Source organism: Dendrobates tinctorius, unplaced genomic scaffold (genome assembly GCF_039654945.1).
Source record: "Dendrobates tinctorius isolate UK_male_01 unplaced genomic scaffold, ASM3965494v1 ptg000229l, whole genome shotgun sequence".
Classification (NCBI taxonomy): domain Eukaryota; kingdom Metazoa; phylum Chordata; class Amphibia; order Anura; family Dendrobatidae; genus Dendrobates; species Dendrobates tinctorius.
Window position 1 is genome coordinate 535,484 of NW_027361896.1, and position 20,989 is coordinate 556,472.

General features: G+C 43.3%; 1 protein-coding gene across 3 annotated transcripts in view; it reads right to left on the bottom strand.

The window, feature by feature from the left end:
• Positions 1-20,989, bottom strand: part of ATPSCKMT (ATP synthase c subunit lysine N-methyltransferase) — a 248,618-nt gene that overhangs the window by 162,387 nt on the left and 65,242 nt on the right. For all 3 annotated transcript variants that reach the window (XM_073555714.1, XM_073555713.1, XM_073555712.1), the window contains exon 3: positions 14,852-14,989. In XM_073555714.1, the coding sequence (XP_073411815.1) occupies positions 14,852-14,989 (138 nt within the window). The remainder of the gene's footprint in view (positions 1-14,851; positions 14,990-20,989) is intronic.

Sequence of the window (20,989 nt, forward strand, 5' to 3'; positions counted from 1 at the left end):
ATTTTACAGGATAAGCATTATTTTACATTGGAGAGCCAGCCAGATCTGAATTTTTGTACTTTTTTGCGGATTTCCCTCAACTTGCCCACAAGGGGGATTGGACTTTGCTAACGTCAAATCATATGTGCAAGTTATCGGGAATTCCACTACTTACAAGAATCACACAGAACCTAGAAGTAAGAATTGCCAGATAGATTGAGAAGTACTACAAGTGCCAAAGTGCCAGACGTGCTGAAGCCAAGACGTGTGAAGACAAGAGCCCAGCGTTGTCCATCAAAGGAACAAGCTGAGACATTTCAAGGTAAGATAAAATGGATGTCATTAATTGTCTTGCTAAGCAGAGTAAATTGAAATTTAAGTCTGTAGACAATTCTAATTCAGAAGTTTTATGGTTGAGTTTATATGCCGAGTGTGAACTCGAGAATCAAAGGTTAGATTCTAAGTTTTTCAATAGAGAAAGAGAGAGATTAAAAAATATTCTACAGATGGTAGATATATTTCATAGATCTGTGTCAGAGAAATCCAAAAATGATTGTTGTGATGTTCTCGAGATTGGCTGTAAAGTTAGGGAGATTGACTGTAATCAAGTGTCTGTAGCGGCCATTGAAGGTGACCTTGCAGACGTGGAACAAGATGGAGAAGTAGGAGGAGACTTCAGAACTGACGTAGAGGACGTACAAGGGAAAGACGTACCACTAAAAATAGACGACTCACAGGCCCAAATCCGAAGAAAAGTAAGGAAAAGTTTGCTAGGGATATGCAGAATAATTCCCGCATATGACAACAAAATGCATGTTTGTAGAAACTCTGAGGTTTTTGAAAGTTGTGTTGATAAATTTGATTTATCGAACGAGGAGAAGAATCAGTTGTTCAAAATGTGGATCCCTGTAACCTTTTCCAGGAGGTTATCTTTAAAGTTATCTGGTGAAACACATGAGAATTTAACTGATAAAGACAGATTAAAAATTCTGATTTTTTGTTCATCAAATGAAAATCATCCAGATATTGATATTCTTCAAAAATTAAGGATTGGTCGGAAGGAATGTATTTTTACGTTCATGTCCATATATGAACGTTTGTATAGAATGCTGAGTGAGAATGTCAAAACACCGTCCCTCATAAGGAGTTTTGTAAGCAAATTTTGGTTTCTAAATCCTGCATCTCGTGTTATTGCGTCACAAAAAGATTCTTTATTTGAATGTGCGCAATCCCTTGATTTTGCCAGAAAACACGAGAATCGTGAGAGGAAAGTAAATTGTGCTAATTTTGTAAAGACAGGCAGAGTAAAATCTTATCAGAAGCCTGTATTAGCAAAACCTTCTAAAATGAGTTTTCCCCAAAATCAAATATATGAAGAACAAAGGAGATCACATGTTTGTTTTAAGCCATATGGAATGATGCAAAATATCACTGAAAAGACACAGATTGAATTAAGAAAAATGATGAGTTTTGATCTTCTTTCTGTAACCAAGATGGCCGAATGTGACAGACAGAAACAGGTGGTGAGTGACATCATGGCCTGTAAACTGAATACTCTGCTCCAAGAATCTATCAGCTTTAAAATGGCAAGAACCTTTCAGGATATTTTTTGCAGAGAAATAAGTATGGGTTTAGGAATTGGCTAGAAAAAGTAATTATATATATATATTTTGTGTAACAGTGTTATACAATTAGTGAGTTATATGTAATTATTTTATAGAGTATAATCCTGTAGTTTTATAGTTTGTGGATATATACATATTCATACAGTATATATAGAGTGTTTGCAGAAGTAGAAATAGTAGAACTGTATTATTTAATGAAAATTAAAATCTACATCAGTAATAATATTTAGAATATGAATATGATATTAACCTTCTCTTTTATGTTTCCTTTAGAATTTTCATTTCAAAGCAGGACATAATGCGGGAAAAATTCTCTTCCAAGGATTTATGCCTTTATTTACACAGGAAGTTGCAATAATTGCATGATTTTATATATCTAACCCTTAAAAGGAAATAACTAACTGCATTTTAAAATATGTTCTGTGTGTGTGCTTTTCTGCTGCATGGCTTGAATGACAACCACAGCAGGTGAAATTTGAACCTTGTTCTAATAATACAAGTATACCAGTATACTAGGTCCCTGTTCTTTAGGAAAAGAATTTTTAAAGGGGTCTCAGCTTTTGCAAAGCAATGGAATTTTTTTCCAGGCCTAAATGTCAAGTATAGCTATACATATATTTATGTCATGTGTATTTGGGGAATATTCAAAGAAATATTAAGAGACTAAATTGAAATAGTTTACAATGCATTGATAATTAGGATAATTTGGGTTAAAATACGTGTATTCATCACACCTTCGTATGTGAGGTATTTGGTTTAAACTTAAATATGTGACACAGTCTGAGTGACAGTGACTGAGTGTATGAGCAGCTGCTGAGCGAGTAATGTGATACGTTTGTATGAGGCCTCAGGATTCTGAATGAGAAAAAAAAAAAACCCCAAAGCTTTTATCTTTAGGAGAAATATGCAGATCAGATAAATTATTAGAATATTAGGATATATAATGAAATATTATCTATACAACATATATTTCTGTATTTCTATAGTAATTATTTCTTGATTTAGTTAATTGTGGATAAGTGCAAAGTGCAATCGCACATCAAAATGGTTTATGCAAATTAATTTTTCCAAAGGATAATTTTATGATATTCAAATTAATTTTAATGGTTACACATCTTCAGACAAATAATGGTATAAGCAAGTATAATATTTACACAATTTATAAATTAATTCTTTTTAATTTTGGTTTTGATAAATGAATTATTTCATAGAACAATATTTTTTGGTATTAAGGGGGAAAATATGTTTTTGATCCTGACTACATCATCACATTTGATTAATACCCTCTTCTTCACACATTTTAATAGGAAAAAATATTAATAAGGTACAATGGTATAAGTATTGGGTATAATAACAAGTATTATAAAGAGTCATTTCTTTACTCTAAGAGGAATTACATGCAAAGTTGCATAATTTGAATATTTTGGTAACACAAGTTTATGACAATTATGAAATAATCCAGATCATGGAAATATTAAGGGTATATGTTACTGAAGACATAACTACTCTGCATCAACATAAAGGCCTTGTTTTTATTTTTATTTTTATTCTTATTTTTCATTATTTTTAATTCTTTCACCAATATTTAGTAAAGTAATATCTACTGAGAATATTGCTTCATTAAATATAGCAATTATATGGTTCTATTACTAAGGAAATGTTTCACTTCTGAGTTATATGCAACAATTCTTTTATTCATTCATTCGCTCACTCATATATTCTTATTTTGGTTCATGGCTTTACATTCCTACATATTATTAGTATAATAAATATATTCCTTATTAATAAAGATGATAACACTGGTTACATAAAACACAGTGACACCTATGGGTTGAAAAAGGTAATTACACCTATGACATAAAAAAATGTTCTATCACATGAAAAATATGGATAATAATGTATTATCACTTATTATTGGTTTATTATTTCAAATATTGAAATCCATATATGGTACAAATTCTGATAATAATTATATGGATATTACTGATTGCTATGGTACGCTGTGATATTATAGGATAGGAAAATTACCAGATTTGGTATAGACTAGGGAATGAAGACTTCAAGCAAGATACTGAAATTATGTTAATAAAGACTTTTCACATTTCTAAACTTCATTGATTCTTATCAGTTGCAAGAAGAAGAATGCCGCGATCCAGAAGTCCCAGAAGGTAACAAAACTACGATTACTGAGTAATAGACTGTGTTAATTACAAATGCAGTATCCACCACTGACAGTCACAAGTGCAGAATCCACCACTGATGGTCAGGGTTAAAGTGTCTAACCTGACAACCAGAGGACAATGATCCTATGATGCTGAGATGAACTGTGTTATCACGTTCTTATCAAGTTCCAGAGGTTTTCAATCACCTGAAAAGCTTCGATGAAAGCTGGTGAACAATGAAGGTAATTAACCCTGACATATGTCCTGTGCATTAGGACAAGGACTGGTTATGGTGCTATGTTTAGCAAGGAAGAGTCATTTTAACCCTTGCTTTGCTGACCAAAGACGTCACACCTGTTCAAAGACCAGTGCCGATGGAGGATTCCAGAATATCCAAGGCGAGCCAATGTAAGCCCAGGTTTTTAAAGATGACACTGCACAGATATTAATGCTGCATTTCATCTATAGACTTTGTTTCTTATCAACATTTGAATTTATGAACTTTGATTTGATACACAACACAATTTCTACAACATCTATATGCTAGAGAAAAACTGTGGTTTTAAAAGAACCAAGAAGAAGACAGAAGACATCAAAATGAAGACCAGATGACATCAGATGATGATGACTGGACCTGAGATGCTTCAATTTAGACTTAGGGAAGTATAATTATACATATTTTATATGAATATTGTTCACGGCTTACCATAACATGAATTCACATCAATTATGTCATTGAGTACTTATAACGGTAATCTGATATTATTATTATTATTATTATTATTATTATTATTATTAAATTATTTTGTCAAAGAAGAAGAAAAGAAGAAAGAAGATCTTGTTATATTTTGAGGGTTCCAATTAATGTCTGTCTCCCTCAAAAGGGGGAATTGTTAAATATTAATAATCCGTTAATTTCTTATAAGACTCAGTTCTGTACATTGCTTTAGCTTACACGACATAGGCTATTTCTAAGCTTGGCTCATGGTAGAAAGACAGCTCCATATATGTAGAGACCACGTGCTTTAGGAGACGTATATAATTCATGGCTAACTGTAGAGGTCGCTCTTCTTCCCTCACCATCATGAGAGACAGACACGAAGATGTCATCTGTTCTGGGCCATGACATGACATAACAGCTGGTATGTTACTTTACTACGAAGAAGCCGAACTGAGAGACAGACGCCATTTGCCATGTGAGATCCCGGAGAGAAAGAAGAATACACGTTGCTTTGCTATGAACTGATGGACAATCTCTCACCTATTTTTATTCACCTGTTTTTCTGTAATAACCTTTCTTTGATGGAAGAATCCAAATAAACCACTATATTTTTATCTGGTAACTAGTCCTGAGTATTTTACAGGATAAGCATTATTTTACATGTTGACACTGTGGTGGAGAGAATGCACCAAATCTGGGACCAAGTATTGGATAAGTTGTCTCTCTCCCAGGAAAAGGCCCAGCGGTTTTCCAACCGGCGTAGGACCGTTGGTCCCCAGTTTAAGGTGGGTGATATGGTTTGGTTGTCATCAAAAAATATCGCTATGAAGGTGGCTTCTCCTAAGTTTAAGCCTAGATTTATTGGACCTTACAAGATTATGGAGATTATTAATCCGGTCTCTTTTCGGTTGGCTCTTCCTGTCACATTTAGAATTCATAATGTGTTTCATAAGTCCTTGTTGAAGAGGTTTGTTGAACCAGTAGTTCCTGTGGTGGCACCTCCTGACCCTATATTGGTTGAAGGTAACATGGAATATGAGGTAGAGAAGATACTGGATTCCCGTCTGGCTAGACAGAGACTCCAGTATTTGGTTGGGTTATGGTCAGGAGGATAATTCCTGGGTCTCTGCCTCTGATATTCATGCCAAAAGATTGGTTCGTGCCTTTCATCGGGCTCACCCGGGTCTCCCTGGTGGCATGGATGAGAGTTCGGTGACCCCTCCTCAAGGGGGAGGTACTGTTGTGAGTTCATTTTTCCCTTCACCATTGAGGTCTGATTAACTCCCTCCTCTGGTGAAGGAAGGTAGTGAGGCTGATTACCAAACACCAGGGCAGCTAGATGATGACTGGGTGGCTGGAATTGAGGACTGGATATAAGGCAGCCGATGCCCTTCTGCCTTGCTGGTGATCCTGCTGGATTCTTGGAGACCAGTCTGATTCCTGCGTCTCAAAGCAAAGTTTTTCTGCTCTGCTTTGTACTTTTCAGTTTTGATTTTGTTTTGCCTTGTTTTTTGGGAGTTCTGCCATCCCCAGCCGGGGGTGAGCTGAATTTCATTTTTGTCTCTGTCTGTTGATCTTTTGCTCTGTCTTCAGAATATACCTGAGTGCTGATATAGTCTTTTGAAGCCTAGCGACTTCAGGGCCTGTTTTTCCTATCAGTCGGTTGGCTCATTTTGGATAGGGTTTTTGCGGATGGCAGACAGCAGCTTTCCTATCCTGTCCTATTTAGTTAGCTTGGGCCCCATCATTTGCTCAACCTATCTTTCTATATGTGTTAGTGTTTTCATCTTGCTTCACTGTCATTATATGTTGGGGGCTGCCTATTGCTTTGGGGTCTGCTCTGGGGCAGTTTAGTTTTTCCCCTGTCTTTAGGCTATGTAGTTCTCCGGCTGTGATCGAGGGGTCTAGGGCACCGTAGGAACCCCCCACGGCTACTGCTAGTTGTTGTGGATAGGTTCAGGGGTCTGCAATCCGATAGCTGCCAACCTCTCTGGTTTTTCTGGACTCAGCTAGTATTTTGTTTTTTTCTCCTTCGGTGACTCATCATAACAGGGACCATTCCTACCAGGATAGGGATGAGGGGGCTATGCCTACCAGGCTAGAGATAAGGGGGCCATGCATACCAGGCTAGGGATGAGGAGGCATGCATACCAGGATGGGAATGAAGGGGCCTTGCACACCAGGATAGGGATGAGGAGCCATGCATACTAAAACGAGATGGGAACTCCGCATACCAATTTAAGGATGGGGCCCTGCATACCAAGATAGGGATGGGGCCATGCATTCTATGACGGAATCATTGATTGGGTGGATCAAGGAAATGCTGTAGATATAGTATATCTTGACTTCAGCAAAGCATTTGACAAAGTATCTCATACAATTCTTATTGAAAAAATGACTAAATATGGAATGGACAAGGCAACTGTTAGGTGGATTCATAACTGGCTTAGTGATCGGACCCAAAGAGTGGTCGTAAATGGCTGCACATCCAGTTGGAAGAATGTCTCAAGTGGGGTACCACAGGGCTCTGTCCTGGGCCCTGTATTGTTCAACATCTTTATCAACGATTTAGATGAAGGAATTGAGGGTAAATTGATTAAATTTGCTGATGACACAAAGCTACGAGGGAGGGCTAATACTAGAGGAGAGAGAGAGGATTCAAAAAGATATAAATAAACTGGAGCAGTGGGCAGCAACTAACAGAATGGTTTTTAACAGGGAAAAATGCGAAGTACTACATCTGGGCAATAAAAATGAAAAAAGCATAGACAGAATGGGAGGAATAGGGCTAAGCAACAGCACATTTGAAAAAGACTTGGGTATACTAATAGATCACAGACTGAATACGAGTCAACAGTGTGATGCAGCAGAAAAAAAGGCAAATGCAATTCTAGGATGTATTAACAGAAGCATACAGTCTAGATCACGTGAAGTCATTATTTCCCTCTACTCCTCTTTGGTCAGACCTCATCTGGAATATTGTGTCCAGTTTTGGGCACCACATTTTAAAAAAGACATCAACAAACAGGAGCAAGTTCAGAAAAGAGCGACCAGAATGGTGACCGGTCTGCAAACCCTGTCTTATGAGGAAAGGTTGCAGGATTTGGGAATGTTTAGTTTGCAAAAGAGAAGACTGATAGGAGACTTAATAGCTGTCTACAAATATCTAAAGGGCTGTCACAAAAACTTTTTGACAGTTAGAGTGATCAATGAGTGGAACAGGCTGCCACGAGAAGTGGTGAGTTCTCCTTCAATGGAAGTCTTCAAACAGAGGCTGGACAGACATCTGACTGGGATGATTTAGCGAATCCTGCTTTGAGCAGGGGGTTGGACCAGATGGCCCAGGAGGTCCCTTTCAGCTCTACGATTCTATGATTCTACTAGGACGGCATGGGGACCCTGCATTCCAGGATAGGGATGGGGTTCTGTATACAAGGATAGAGATGAGGACTGATGCATACTAGGACAAGATGGTGACCCTGCATACCAGGATAGGGATGAGGGCGATCAATCCTGCCAAGATAAGGATGAGGGGGCTATGCCTACCAGGCTAGAGATAAGGGGGCCATGCATACCAAGCTGTGGATGAGGGGGCCATGCATACCAGGATAAGGATGAGGAGGGCATATGTATCATGATGTGGATGAGGAGACCATATTTACCAGGATAGGGGATATTAAGTACAGAATTGACCACATTTTTTTCTTCCTAATTTCCTTCTCTAAAACCTATGTGTGTCTTGTGGTCCGGTGTGTCTGTCTAAAAAATAGAATTAGTCTTACCGGTAATTCGGTTTCTAGAAACCTTCCACGACAGCAGTATCGGAGGATGTCTCCCCGCCCTAATGGGGGACAGGAAATGCACAAGAGGTTAAATAACCCTCCCCTTCCTACTACTTCCAGTGTTTTTTCTGTACACACTAGCATGTATAGTTACCACCAAAGTGTAGGAATCATCCAGTAGAATATCAGATAGGGCGGGAAATTAGTGCTGTCGTGGAAGGTTCCTAGAAACCGAATTACCGGTAAGACTAATTCTATTTTCTCTAGTCACCTTCCACGACAGCAGTATCGGAGGAATACCAACAACTAATTTCTTAGGGAGGGATTGTTAACAGCCTGCAGAACACGTCTGCCAAACGTTAAATCCCTGTTGAAATTTAGTCTATAATGTCTGGTGAATGTATGGACAGACGACCAGGTGGCGGCTCTGCATATCTGCTCCGAAGATGTGTTCCCTCTTTCTGCCCACGATGTTGCTACTGAACAAGTAGAGTGGGCTCTCAATGATGTAGGAGGGGGAACGTTCTGTGACGAGTAGGCGAGGTTGATCGCTTGCTTGATCCAATTAGCGATTGTATTTTTTGCCGCCTTTTTGCCTTTATTTCGACCTGAAAACTGAATGAATAAATTTTGGTCAATCCTCCAACTCTCCATCTGCTGTAGGTAGAAGAGAACTACTCTGCGGACATCGAGGGTGTGGATCACTTCTTTCGTGTTGGAGGGGTTTGGACAGAAGGAAGGCAATACAATGTCCTGGAACCTGTGAAAGTTCGAGACTACCTTAGGCATAAAAGAGGGATCTAATCTCAGGATGATGCTATCCTCCATGATAGTTAAATATGGCTCCTGTATTCCCCTATGCATCTTGCGGTAGTAATTGCTACTAGGAACACAGCTTTTAGCGTTAAGTTTTTCAGAGTTGTGGAAGACAGTGGTTCAAATGGTTCACTGGTCAGGCCCCTGAGAACTAGGTTCAAGTCCCAGGGGGATCTGGCTACAGAGTCTGGGACGGATCCTAGACGCTGAGGTCATGAATCGTTTGACCCATCGATGGCTTGCCAGGTCCTGGTCGTAGAATGAGCTAAGGGCTAAAACTTGCACCTTAAAAGTGCTAGGTGTGAGTCCCAGATCCAGCCCGTCCTGAAGGAATTCTAAGATTCGTGCAATATTAGGATGGAAGGGATTTGGAAAATTTGGGGAGCACCAAGATGAGAACTTCTTCCAGACCTTACCATAAATGGCGTTAGTCACTGGTTTCCTACTCTTTTGTAGGGTTTGAATTACTTTTTCAGATAGGCCTCTAGCCTTTAGGATTCTGGCTTCAGTAACCATGCCGCCAGGTTCATTTTGTGCGGGTCTGGGTGCAGTAGAGGGCCTTGGCGAAGAAGATTGGCTCTCTGGGGCAGAAGTATTGGACCTTCCTGAGCCATGTTTCGTAGGGCTCCGTACCAGCTTCTCCCTGGCCAAAAGGGAGCCATCAAGATTGTAGTGACTTGTTCTGCCCGTATCTTCTGTAGTGTTCTCGCTATCATGGGAACCGGAGGGAAGGTGTAGGCTAGATTGAAGTGCCAAGGATGGGAGAAGGTATCTATTTTCCACGCTCCGTTGGTGGGGCTGAGGGAGAAAAATGTTTCCACCTTCGTATTTTGACCACTGGCAAAGAGGTCCACCTCGGGATGTCCCCATCTTGAGACCAGAGACAAAAAGACTGTTTGATCTAGGCTCCATTCCCCGGGATGAACATCCCTCCTGCTGAGGAAGTCTGCATCCACGTTGTCCGACGCACTTAGATGCACTGCCGATATGAACAGTAGATGTTTCTCTGCTCAAGAAAAGATTCTTGCAGCCACCAATTTTAGGTTGGAAAATGTTGTGCCTCCTTGGTGACGGATGTAGGACACTGTAGTCATATTGTCTGAGCAGACACGTATATGATGATTTTGGACAAGGGTTGATGCTGCCTTCAGCGCTTCCTCTACCGCTCTCAGTTCTCTCACATTTGAGGAGCTGGTTCTGACATCTGGGGGCCATACCCCCTGGAAGTGTGATTTCTCCACTATAGTACCCCAGCCTCTCTGACTGGCATCTGTGGTGATGATTTTCAGGGGAAGCTGATCCCAGCTGACCCCCTGCTGGAGATTCAGGTGGTTCAGCCACCATCTGAGAGACGCATTTACATAACCGGGAAGAGGGGTTCTCCTGGTCAGTATATTCCGGTGTTTCCTTGAACACCGGAGTACATAGGACTGAAGGACCCGAGTATGGGCTTGGGCCCAGGAGACGGCTTGGATACATGCTGTAAGCGAACCTAACATGGACATTGCGTTTTTCAGGGTTGGTGCTCTCTGGGCTCTGAACTTGGAGAGTCTCTGAACCAGGTCGAGTTGTCGCTCCCTGGGTAGAAAAGATGTTCGCTTTCCCGAGTCCAGGAGTATCCCCAAGAACTTTTTCCTTGTTGAGGGATGAAGGTCTGATTTCTCCAGGTTGGGGATCCAACCCAAGGATTGTAAAATTTCTAGAGATTTCCCTACATCCTGGTTCAGGCGAGATATGGATGGAGCTATTATTAGAAGGTGGTCTAGGTATGGGACAATGCAGATCCCTTTGCTGGCGAATGAAGATCATTGCCTCTGACATCACCTTGGTAAATACACGAGGGGCTGATGACACTCCAAACGGTAGGACGTTGAATTGGTAGTGGTTGACCTGGGACCCCTGAGATACAGCAAACCTGAGGAATCTCCTGTGGTCTGGATGAATCGGGACGTGGTAGTAAGCGTCCCTCAGGTCTATTGTAGCCATCACCCAATCCTGTCCTATGAGAGGGATTGCAGTATTGACCGACTCCATCTTGAATCGCCTGTACTTCACCACTTGGTTTAAGGGCTTTAAGTTTATAATAACCCTGTGTTTCCCTGAGGGTTTTACGACTACGAAGAGGCGAGAGTATTGGCCTCTGCCTACCTCCTGATGTGGGACTGGGGAGATCGCTCTTGCTTGCAGAAGTGTTTTTATGTCTGACAGCAAAGATCTCTGGAGGTGCGCCTGTAGAGAGGTTATTCTCAGGCACTGAGGGGGTGGACTCTCGAATTCCAATCTCAGTCTGTCGCGAATCGTGCGGAGAACCCATTGGTTTGAGGTTATGGACTGCCATTGATCTATGAAATTTGAGAGTCGGCCCCCAACCGTAATACTGTCATTGTTTGTCCGTAGGGTTTTGCTGTTGCTGGGGGGCCAGAATATTTCTGCCCTTACCTCCTTTTGGATAACTCCACCAGCCCATTTTGCCCTTCCCTTTAAAATCTCTCTGGGAGGGCTGGTCAAGGGGGGAGGGGTGAAAAAATCGTTTCCTAGGTTTCCTTTGTTCTGGAAGCAACTTCTTATCCGTGGCTTTCTCCAGGATATCATCCAGAGCTGGGCCTAACACATAATTCCCCTGGAAGGGAATCGCACAGAGTTTTGTTTTTGACGTAAAGTCCCCTCCCCAAGACTTCAGCCACAGTGTTCTTCTGGCTGAGTTGGAGAGGTCAGCCGACTTTGCTACTACTCATATGGATTCCGCGGAAGCATCAGCTAGGAACCCTGTTGCTTTTTGTAATAGTGGAAGAGAGTCAAGGATTTCTTCCCTTGAGGTTCCCTGAGTGAGGTGGTCTTCCAGTGTACGCAGAAAGCAGAATAGGGACCTGGCAACACATGTAGAGGCTATATTGGCCTTTAGCAGGGTTGTGGATGCATCCCAGGATTTCCTGAGCAGGCTCTCTGCTCTCCGATCCATGAACTGAGATGAATCTTCGAATGGGAGAGCCGTTCTCTTAGTCACACTGGACACCTGCACATCCACTTTAGGGACTTCCTATAGGGAGCAATCTCCCTCTAAAGGCCCCGTCACACTAAGCGACTCACCAGCGATCCCGACACCGATATGAAGGTGTCAGGATCGCTGGTAAGTCGCTATGTGATTGCTGGTGAGCTGTCACACAGACAGCTTCACCAGCAATCAGCACAGCGATGCCGAGCGCCCGGCATCGCTGGCTATCGCTGTAGAAAATAGTATCAAAATAAAAAATATAGTTATTCTCACCTTCCGACGTCCCGTTTAGCCATCCTGCCTCTCTTTACGCTCCGGTCCCAGTGAGCCTTTGCACGAATGACCGCGAGATGTCACGGTCTCGCGGGATAACAAAGTCTCGCGGTCATTCGTGCAAAGGATCACTGGGACCGGAGCGTGGAGAGAGGCAGGATGGCTGAACGGGACATCGGAAGGTGAGAATAACTATATTTTTTATTTTTTTTTATTATTTTTTTACACCTGATCACTGGTCTCCCGCTGTCACACACAGCGATGCATGCTGGCCAGCGGGAGACCAGCGACAAAAGAAATGTCCAGAGGTTTCTTGCAGCGATCAGCGATACCGGCAGGGGGGCCGCTCGCTGATCGCTGTCACACACAGCGATCTCGCTGGTGAGATCGCTGTTACGTCACAAAAGTTGTGACTCAGCAGCGATCTCGCTACCGAGATTGCTTAGTGAGACGGGGCCTTAAGGGAAACCGATTCCTCAGGTCTGAGAGAACACTAAGTACTTTCTCAGGGAGGACCCATTCCTGCAAAACCAGGTTTTGGATGTTTTCGTGAATGGGAAACCCCTTTTGGTCTTTGGGCTTTAGTCCCCCAAACATTTCATCCTGAATAGAGCATTCCACTTCTGCCTCCTCCAATCCCATGGTGCCCCTTACCATACTAACTAAATCTCCCATGTCCTCAGACAAGTAGTATTTTTTGTTAACGGGTTTGGGGCGGAAGTGGAACTAGAGGTATCAATTTCGCCCGAGTCCGATTCCACAGGGGCCGCTTTCCTTTTCCTAGCAGGAGGGGGCTGTGGTGTCGGGGTCAGGGCAACTGTCATGTTTGATGAGGGCTTTTATACTGTCCAGTAGGGAGGGCTGCTCTGCACGTATTACGTCATCCGTACAGGGCTGACATAGTTTCCTCCTATGTGTCGAGGTAAGTTTGGTACCACACACACTTGCGGCTTGGTTTCTTTACGGGGTCAGGGGCCTTGTCTCCCTAAAATAGAGAGAGAAGGCATGCTAAGTCACCTCAGAGACCACCCGGACAGAATAAAGGGGGACCCACCCCGCTACTTACAGTAGGAGGGTGAACGCTGGGCTCCGCAGAAGCAGATCGAGAGGGCTTATCACCGTCCATGGTCAGTCTGTCACAGTCACCAGTGCAGAAATGGCCTTACCTGGATGCCCTCTGACCAGGGTTTTAATAGCCGAGGTCCATCAGCGTGTTCTGTGCTCCTCCTCCCCTGGTCCACAGGTGGTGGCAATCTAGATCACCCCTCCTTGCGGCTGATTCTGCAGCTGTCCGCGGTCGTCCCATCCTGGGGTCGCTGGCTCCGCCCCCTTAGTCCCGGTTCGCCTTGGTGGCCGATCGGTGTGGGGATGGGGGGGCCATAGATTAGCTTGGGCCCGAGACGCCGCCAGCCCCTATCGGTGGCCGCCATATTGGCAGCTTAAGCGTTCCACCCGGAACGCTGGGATGATGAACTGGAAGTTTGGCGCCGCGTCACTTCCGATGCGTGTGTGCGCCCGCCGCTGTGGGGAGGATGCCGGGGAGCTCACCGAGGACCCCGGCCGCACGTCGCCGCCGTGCTTTACCCCTCTGGGGGGGCACAGGAGAGGCGGGTGGGGGTCCCGAGTCACGCCGCAGCGGAGACGGGAGCGGCCTGCCAGATGGAGGAGAGCGGAGCCCCTGACCGTCGGCCGCCTGGCTTCCAGGTATTTCGAAAAGTGCCTCCGGTCGCCGGCCACGGCACCACTATCCGGACCCTCTTCATGCCCCATAGGGGACAGGAAAAACACTGGAGGTAGTAGGAAGGGGAGGGTTATTTGACCTCTTGTGCATTTCCTGTCTCCCATTAGGGCGGGGAGACATCCTCCGATACTGCTGTCGTGGAAGGTGACTAGAGAAAATACGGTAATTCTAATGTGCCAGTCTATGGCTCTAATTCATAAAATTGTTGTTAGAATTTTGGCATAAAACTAAAATGTGTGTCCTAAATAAGAGTTCATTCTCTCACGATTGAGCGCTGAATGATTTTGCTTGAAGTAAAAATTCTGCACTGCCCCCTTGAACTCAAGTAGATGAAACTGACTTAAATAGCCAATAATTACACACTATTTTTTTGCTCTCTTTTGTGTCATAGACTTGAATAGAATGGCTGGGCAAATGCGCAGCCTGTAACTCAATTCTCACCAGCTGCAATCCTGTAGCTAGAGAAGAACCAGATAAGATTTGTGAGGGACCCAGTGGTGGACCCTACACCAATCCACCACTGATCATCGATTCAGCTGATATTTTATAACTTTAGAGGGGTATTGCAGACTAAAATTTCACAATCAAAAAAAATATTGGGAACAGATTTATATAGTCTCAAACACATGTTCCCTAGATACTCACAGATGCACATTTTATATTTCAGCTAATGGAAAGGATAGGATCTATTAATTGTGGATTTCATTTGTAAGAGAAGTTAAGATATTCTAACAATAGAAAAGTGAAAAAAATTAATTACCTTCCATAAATCAGATATGTGAAATTTTGTATTTTGATGTACACCTTCTTTCCATGCTCTATATCTTGAATACCACACAAGCCAAGGATTTAACTCATAGCCCACAGCTTGGAAACCTTTTTTTGCAGCAGCTATTACCTTAAGAAATAGAATTTCAGACTTGTAAGTTATGATTTATCTATTTACCCTGTAAAAAAGTAAGACTATAACCCACGCTCACACAGTGACCTTTTCAGATTTGAATTTCTAATGCAAATATGCCTAAAAATCACTTCACTGAAAATATACTGTTTGTACACAAGTATAATTCGAGAATTTCAGCACTTTTTTATGCTGAAAAAGCCCCCCCTCGGCTTATACTTGGGAGAGAGGGAGCAGCAGCGGCAGAGCAGTGGATCACAGGAGGCAAGAAACAGCTGTTGCAAATAACTACTGTGCCCGCTGTTAAAGAGAAATTAATATTCACTGCGCTCACAGTGAATATTCATTGCTCTTTAATAGCGGGCACAGTAGTCGCAGCCGCCGGCTTCTTGTAGCGGCCGGGCGATCATGTGTTACCACTACTTAAGGGAATGAATGTTCACTGCTCTCCACTCCCTTGGGCATGGAGAGCAGTGAATATTAATTTCCTTTAGTATAGGGCACACGTGATCGCCCGGTCGCTGCAGCAAGCCCACTGGTTGAGTTTTACTGTGCCGGCTATTAAAGATCAATGAATATTCACTACTTTTCATGCACATAATCTCGGAGTGGAAAGCAGCGAGAATTCCAGCAGCTGTCCTCTGCTTGTAAGAGGTCACTGCCATGTGCTGCTTACAAGTATAAATTAGCTGCTGGCATTGGAACAAGACGCTCCTTGTGAGTGCAGGGAAGAGTACATAGGAAGGTTTAATTTTTTATGTTTTTTTGATGAGGGCCATGCATAACAGTATAGGGATGAGGGGGCCATGCATACCAGGATAGTGATGAGGGGGTCATGCATACAAGGATAGGGATGAAGAGGCCATGCATACCAGGATAGGGATGAAGGGGTTATGCATACAAGGATGAGAATGAGGAGGCCATGCATACCAGGATAGGGATGAGGAGACCATACCTACCAGGCTTTCACCCAAGTAAATAATTTTACCATTACAAAAACTGGGAAAACTTAAGTGCCTCAGCTTATATTCGGGACGGCTTATAATATAGTATGTACGGTAATTAGTAAACAGATTTCTCACTTCACTGTCAAATATTGTTAGGGTAAGTGTTATGAATGAGTCACCGTAGGAGGCAAAAACAGAAATACTAGCTAAGTCCAGAAAACCAGAGAAGTTGGAAGCTATTGGATTGCAGACCCCTGAACCTAACAACAACTAGCAGTAGCCGTGGGGGGTTCTTACGGTGCCCTAGACCCCTCGATCACAGCCGGAGAACTACATAGCCTAAAGACAGAAAGGGAAATCTAAACTGCCCCAGAGCAGACCCCAAAGTAATAGGCAGCCCCCAACAAATAATGACGGTGAAGCAAGATGAAAAAACACTCACACAGATAGAAAGATAGGCTGAGCAAATGATGGGGCCCAAGCTAACTACATAGGACAGAATAGAAAAGCTGCTGTCTGCAATCTGCCAAAACCCTCTCAAAACAAGAGCCAACAGACTGATAGGGAAAAAAGCCCCGAAGACGCTAGGCTTCAAAAAGACTATATCAGTACTCAGGTATTTTCTGAAGGCAGAGCAAAAAGGAATTCAGCTCACCCAGCAGGGGAAGGCAGAAATCCAGAAAAACAAGGCAAAACAAAACCAAAACACAAATGGAAAAAGCAGTGCAGAAAACTTAGCTTTTGAGGAGCAGGAATCAGACTGGTCTCCTAGAATCCCTCAGAGAAATCACCCGCAAGGCAGAAGGGCGTCGGCTGCCTTATATCCAGTCAGCAATTCCAGTCACCCAGTCATCATCATTCTGCTCAGGTGCTTTGTAATCAGCCTCACTACCTTCCTTCACCAGAAGAGGGAGTTCATCAGACCTCAATGGTGAAGGGGAAAATGAACTCACAACACTTTCCTCTCCTTTCTAGTTAGTTTGGGCCCCATCGTTTGCTCAGCCTATTTTCCTGCCTGTGTTTGTGTTTTCATCTTGTTTCACCGTCAATACATGTGTGGGGGCTGTCTATTCCTTTGGGGTCTGCTCTGGGGCAGTTAGTTCTCCCCTTTTCTTGCTTTAGGTTTACTTAGTCCTCCGGCCGTGACGAGGCGTCTAGGTTCATCGTAGGTACGCTCCACGGCTGCTGCTAGTTGTGTAGTTAGGATCAGGGATCTGCAATCTGCATAGTTACCAACCTCTCTGGTTTTTCTGGGCTTAGCACGTTTAGGTTTTTTCCTCCTTGGTGACCCACTCATAACAATTCCCCATATAATGCTGCATAAAAGGTTAATGATGGCCCCATAAGATGCTCCATAGAATAATATGCCCCATATGCTGCTCCATAAAGGTTGATGGCCCAAGATGCTCCATAGATATATATGCCCCATATGCTGCTGCGATAAAAAAAATAAGCAAATAAAAGACACTCACCTCTCATTGTTGGGGGCCAGGTGCTGGTGTCCTGAGCCGGCGGAGACACCGGCATGCTATGTGGGCCAGGTGCCGCCGCTGGCTCAGGGCCCCGGCACCTGCGATATTCACCTGTCCCCGTTCCACCGCCGCGCACTGCTCTGTCTTCCGAGTCTCTGCAGTGACTGTTCAGGCAGAGGGCGTGCACTAAGCACGTCATCGCGCCCTCTGACCTGAGCGTCAGAGCCAGAGGACGCGGAAGACAGCACAGCGTGGCAGTTGAACGGGGACAGGCGAATATCACATGGCTCCTCCGTCCTCCCCATCATACTCACCCCCCTCCTGGAGCAGTCTCTGCACTTCTTGCTTCGCCGATGGTCTCCGGCACCGGCAGCTCCTTCCAGTGTTCACGTGGTACAGCTCATTAAAGTAATGAATATGCGCTCCACGCCTATGGGAGTGGAGTTGTGTACATATTCATAACTTTAATGAGCAGTACCACATGACCGCTGAACACAGGAAGAGCTGTGGCACCGAAGATCATCTGAGAAGCAGGAAAGTGAACAGACCGCGCCAGGAGGGGGTATGATCTGACAGCCGCCAGCTCCTGTGCTCCCCCTCCCCCACCTAACCTCTGGTACATTGACTCAAGTATAAGCCGAGAGGGGCACTTTCAGCCAAAAAAATGGGCCAAAACTCTCGGCTTATACTCAAGTATATACGGTAATTCTAGAGTTTCAATTTTTTTTTCTCATTACGCTTTTCACTGATCGGGTTAATTAATTCATGTTTTGATAGATCTGACTTACAGTGGGATATTGAAGTATTTGATGAACTGCAGATTTTTAAGTTTTACCTACAAAGAATGGGGAGATCTGTAATTTTAATACCTCAACTGTGAGAGACAGAATCTTAAAAAAAATCCAGAAAATCACATTGTATGATTTTTACATGAATAATTTGCACTTTATTGCATGAAATAAGTATTTGATACAATAGAAAAACAGAACTTAATATTTGGTCAATTACATGACTTTATCCTATGCCTCCTTTGGTTCATCCAGATGGTCATTGGGGAACTTTAAACGGGCCTGGACATGTGCTGGCGTGAGCAGGTGGACTTTGTATGCCCTGCAGGATTTTAAATTCACGGTGGAGTAGTATGTTACTAACGATAATGTTTGAGACTGCAGTCCCAGCTGGCTTCAGGTAAAGATGATTCTTTTTCACTGTGGAGGAGTTAAAGAATGCTATAGCGGACATGGCCTCTGGGAAGGCCCCTGGGCCGGACGGATTCCCTATTGAATTGTATAGGAAATACCGAGACATATTAGCGCCACTTCTGATCAAGGTGTTTCGGGGAATATGGGAGGGGGAATCTATGCCTGAATTCTTTTACGAGGCCAATATCAAAGTGCTTAGGAAGGAGGGGAAGGACCCTTTGGAATGTGGATCCTATCGTCCCATATCGTTAGTTAATGTGGACTATAAAATCTTTACTAAAATTCTCGCCACCAGATTAAATTCGATTATACTGAACCTTATACATCCTGACCACACAGGCTTTATGCCTGGTAAGAGTACTTTAATTAATAATAGACGGGTCCAGTCAATAGTCCAATATAGTTCTCTAATGCCAGACAACAAATGGGCACTGGCGTCGTTAGATGCCGCCAAGGCTTATGACTCTCTTGAGTGGCCTTTCCTCTCCGCATGCCTACAGAAGTATGGCTTTGGTGATAAGTTTATAAAATGGGTTAAACTATTGTATATGAAACCTAAAGCCCGTATTATTGTGAATAATTCCATATCTGAGTCCTTTTCATTACATAGGGGAACCCGTCAGGGGGCAGTGCCCCCTTTTCCCGGCCCTCTTCGCCCTTGCGATTGAGGTACTGGCAATACGCATAAGGCCTTCCCCTGGCATTAAAGGTAAAAATATAGCAGGTCGGGTAGATACTATAGGTTTATACGCAGATGATATGGTGATATTTATGGACGAGGCGGAGGAAACTTTGCCTCAAGTGATTGCCGCCATAGATTCAGTAAATATTCGGGATTATATATAAATTGGGAAAAATCTACCTTGTTACCCCTGTCCCATGCCCCAATATCCTGACTACAGGCTCTCTCCTCATTGTCTGTTGTATCTAGCTTTGAATACCTGGGGGTTTATGTATCCCATAACAGCACGCTCGACTTACAACTCAATATCTGCCCACTGTTGGAACAGGTCAAAGTTAAATTTGCAACCTGGAGCAAATTACTGCCTGTGGCCGGACGCATCAACCTGATTAAAATGGTATTACTTCCTAAACTTAGCTATTCCCTTCAGCACAGTGCCGTAATGGTACCCAAGTCCTTTTTTGTGAATTTTAATTCCCAGGTCACCTCTTTTATATGGGGGAAAACCAGACCTAAACTTAAGTTGTCCACTCTGCAGAGGCCTAAAATGGGAGGTGGGGCGGCGCTACCAGATTTCTTTTTATATTATTTGGCTGGACAGGCTAAAGCCTTAAGTAAATGGATGCTGGGTAATTATCTCCCTAATTCTGAAAGTCATTTGCTTCACGCTGCAAGAACTGATTGCCCACTGGGTTTCCTGGAGTTGGAGGGGCACGATTGCTCCGTCTGGCACGATTAGTATGGAGGCAAATTAAGAAAGTGATTGGATATAGGGACATTATAGCTGAAATGCCCCTATGGAAAAATGCCTATTTTTCGGTATTACTAAGTCACCCATCCACTGATTTTTGTACTCAACATAATGTCTCCTTGATAGGAGACTTGTATGATCATGGGACCTTAATGTCTTTTGAGCAGATACAGGCTAAACATAATGTCCCGAGATCTCAATTTTTCCGCTATTTACAACTAAGATCTGCTCTTCAGTCGCACATAAGGAGTACAGGTGGGGGTCATGCCATTTCGTCCCTACCTCTGATAGGAATCCTTAACTCACAGGGTCCCCAGGGCCTTATCTCCTCTTTATACACGTATATGCTGTCGGTGGGAGCGGAATCTGCCATAAGTTCTGCTAAAGGGAAGTGGGAACAACTCATCCCTAATACGCAGGGAGAGGAGTGGGAAGAGATCCTGGAGTCTCCGATCGGAGTATCACCATCTGCTAATAATAGAATGATACAGTTGTATATAATAAACCAATCATATTTGACTCCGATACGACTTTTTAGGATGGGTCGATTCCAATCATCAGAATGCTTGCGATGTCACTCACCAGATGCAGACTTTATTCACATGATATGGCAATGTCCCACTTCCCTACAGTACTGGAAGACAGGGCTGTGGAGTCGGTAAGCCACAGTTGCGACTCCGACTCCTGGATTTTATCAGGCTCCGACTCCGGCTCCAACTCCTTCATAAATGGCCAATTCATAACAACAAATTTACTGTGGTAAAATATTAAACATCGTGCTTATTCAGTTTCTCACCATCATATAAGTAATCAGACCACTTAGAGCAAAAACTACATTTATTAGAATACAATTAGAATATAGCAAATAACTTTTATAAACTTTTATAAACTGTAAGTAAATATGCAATAAACACTTTTATGCAGTTAATAAGAAGAAATCTAT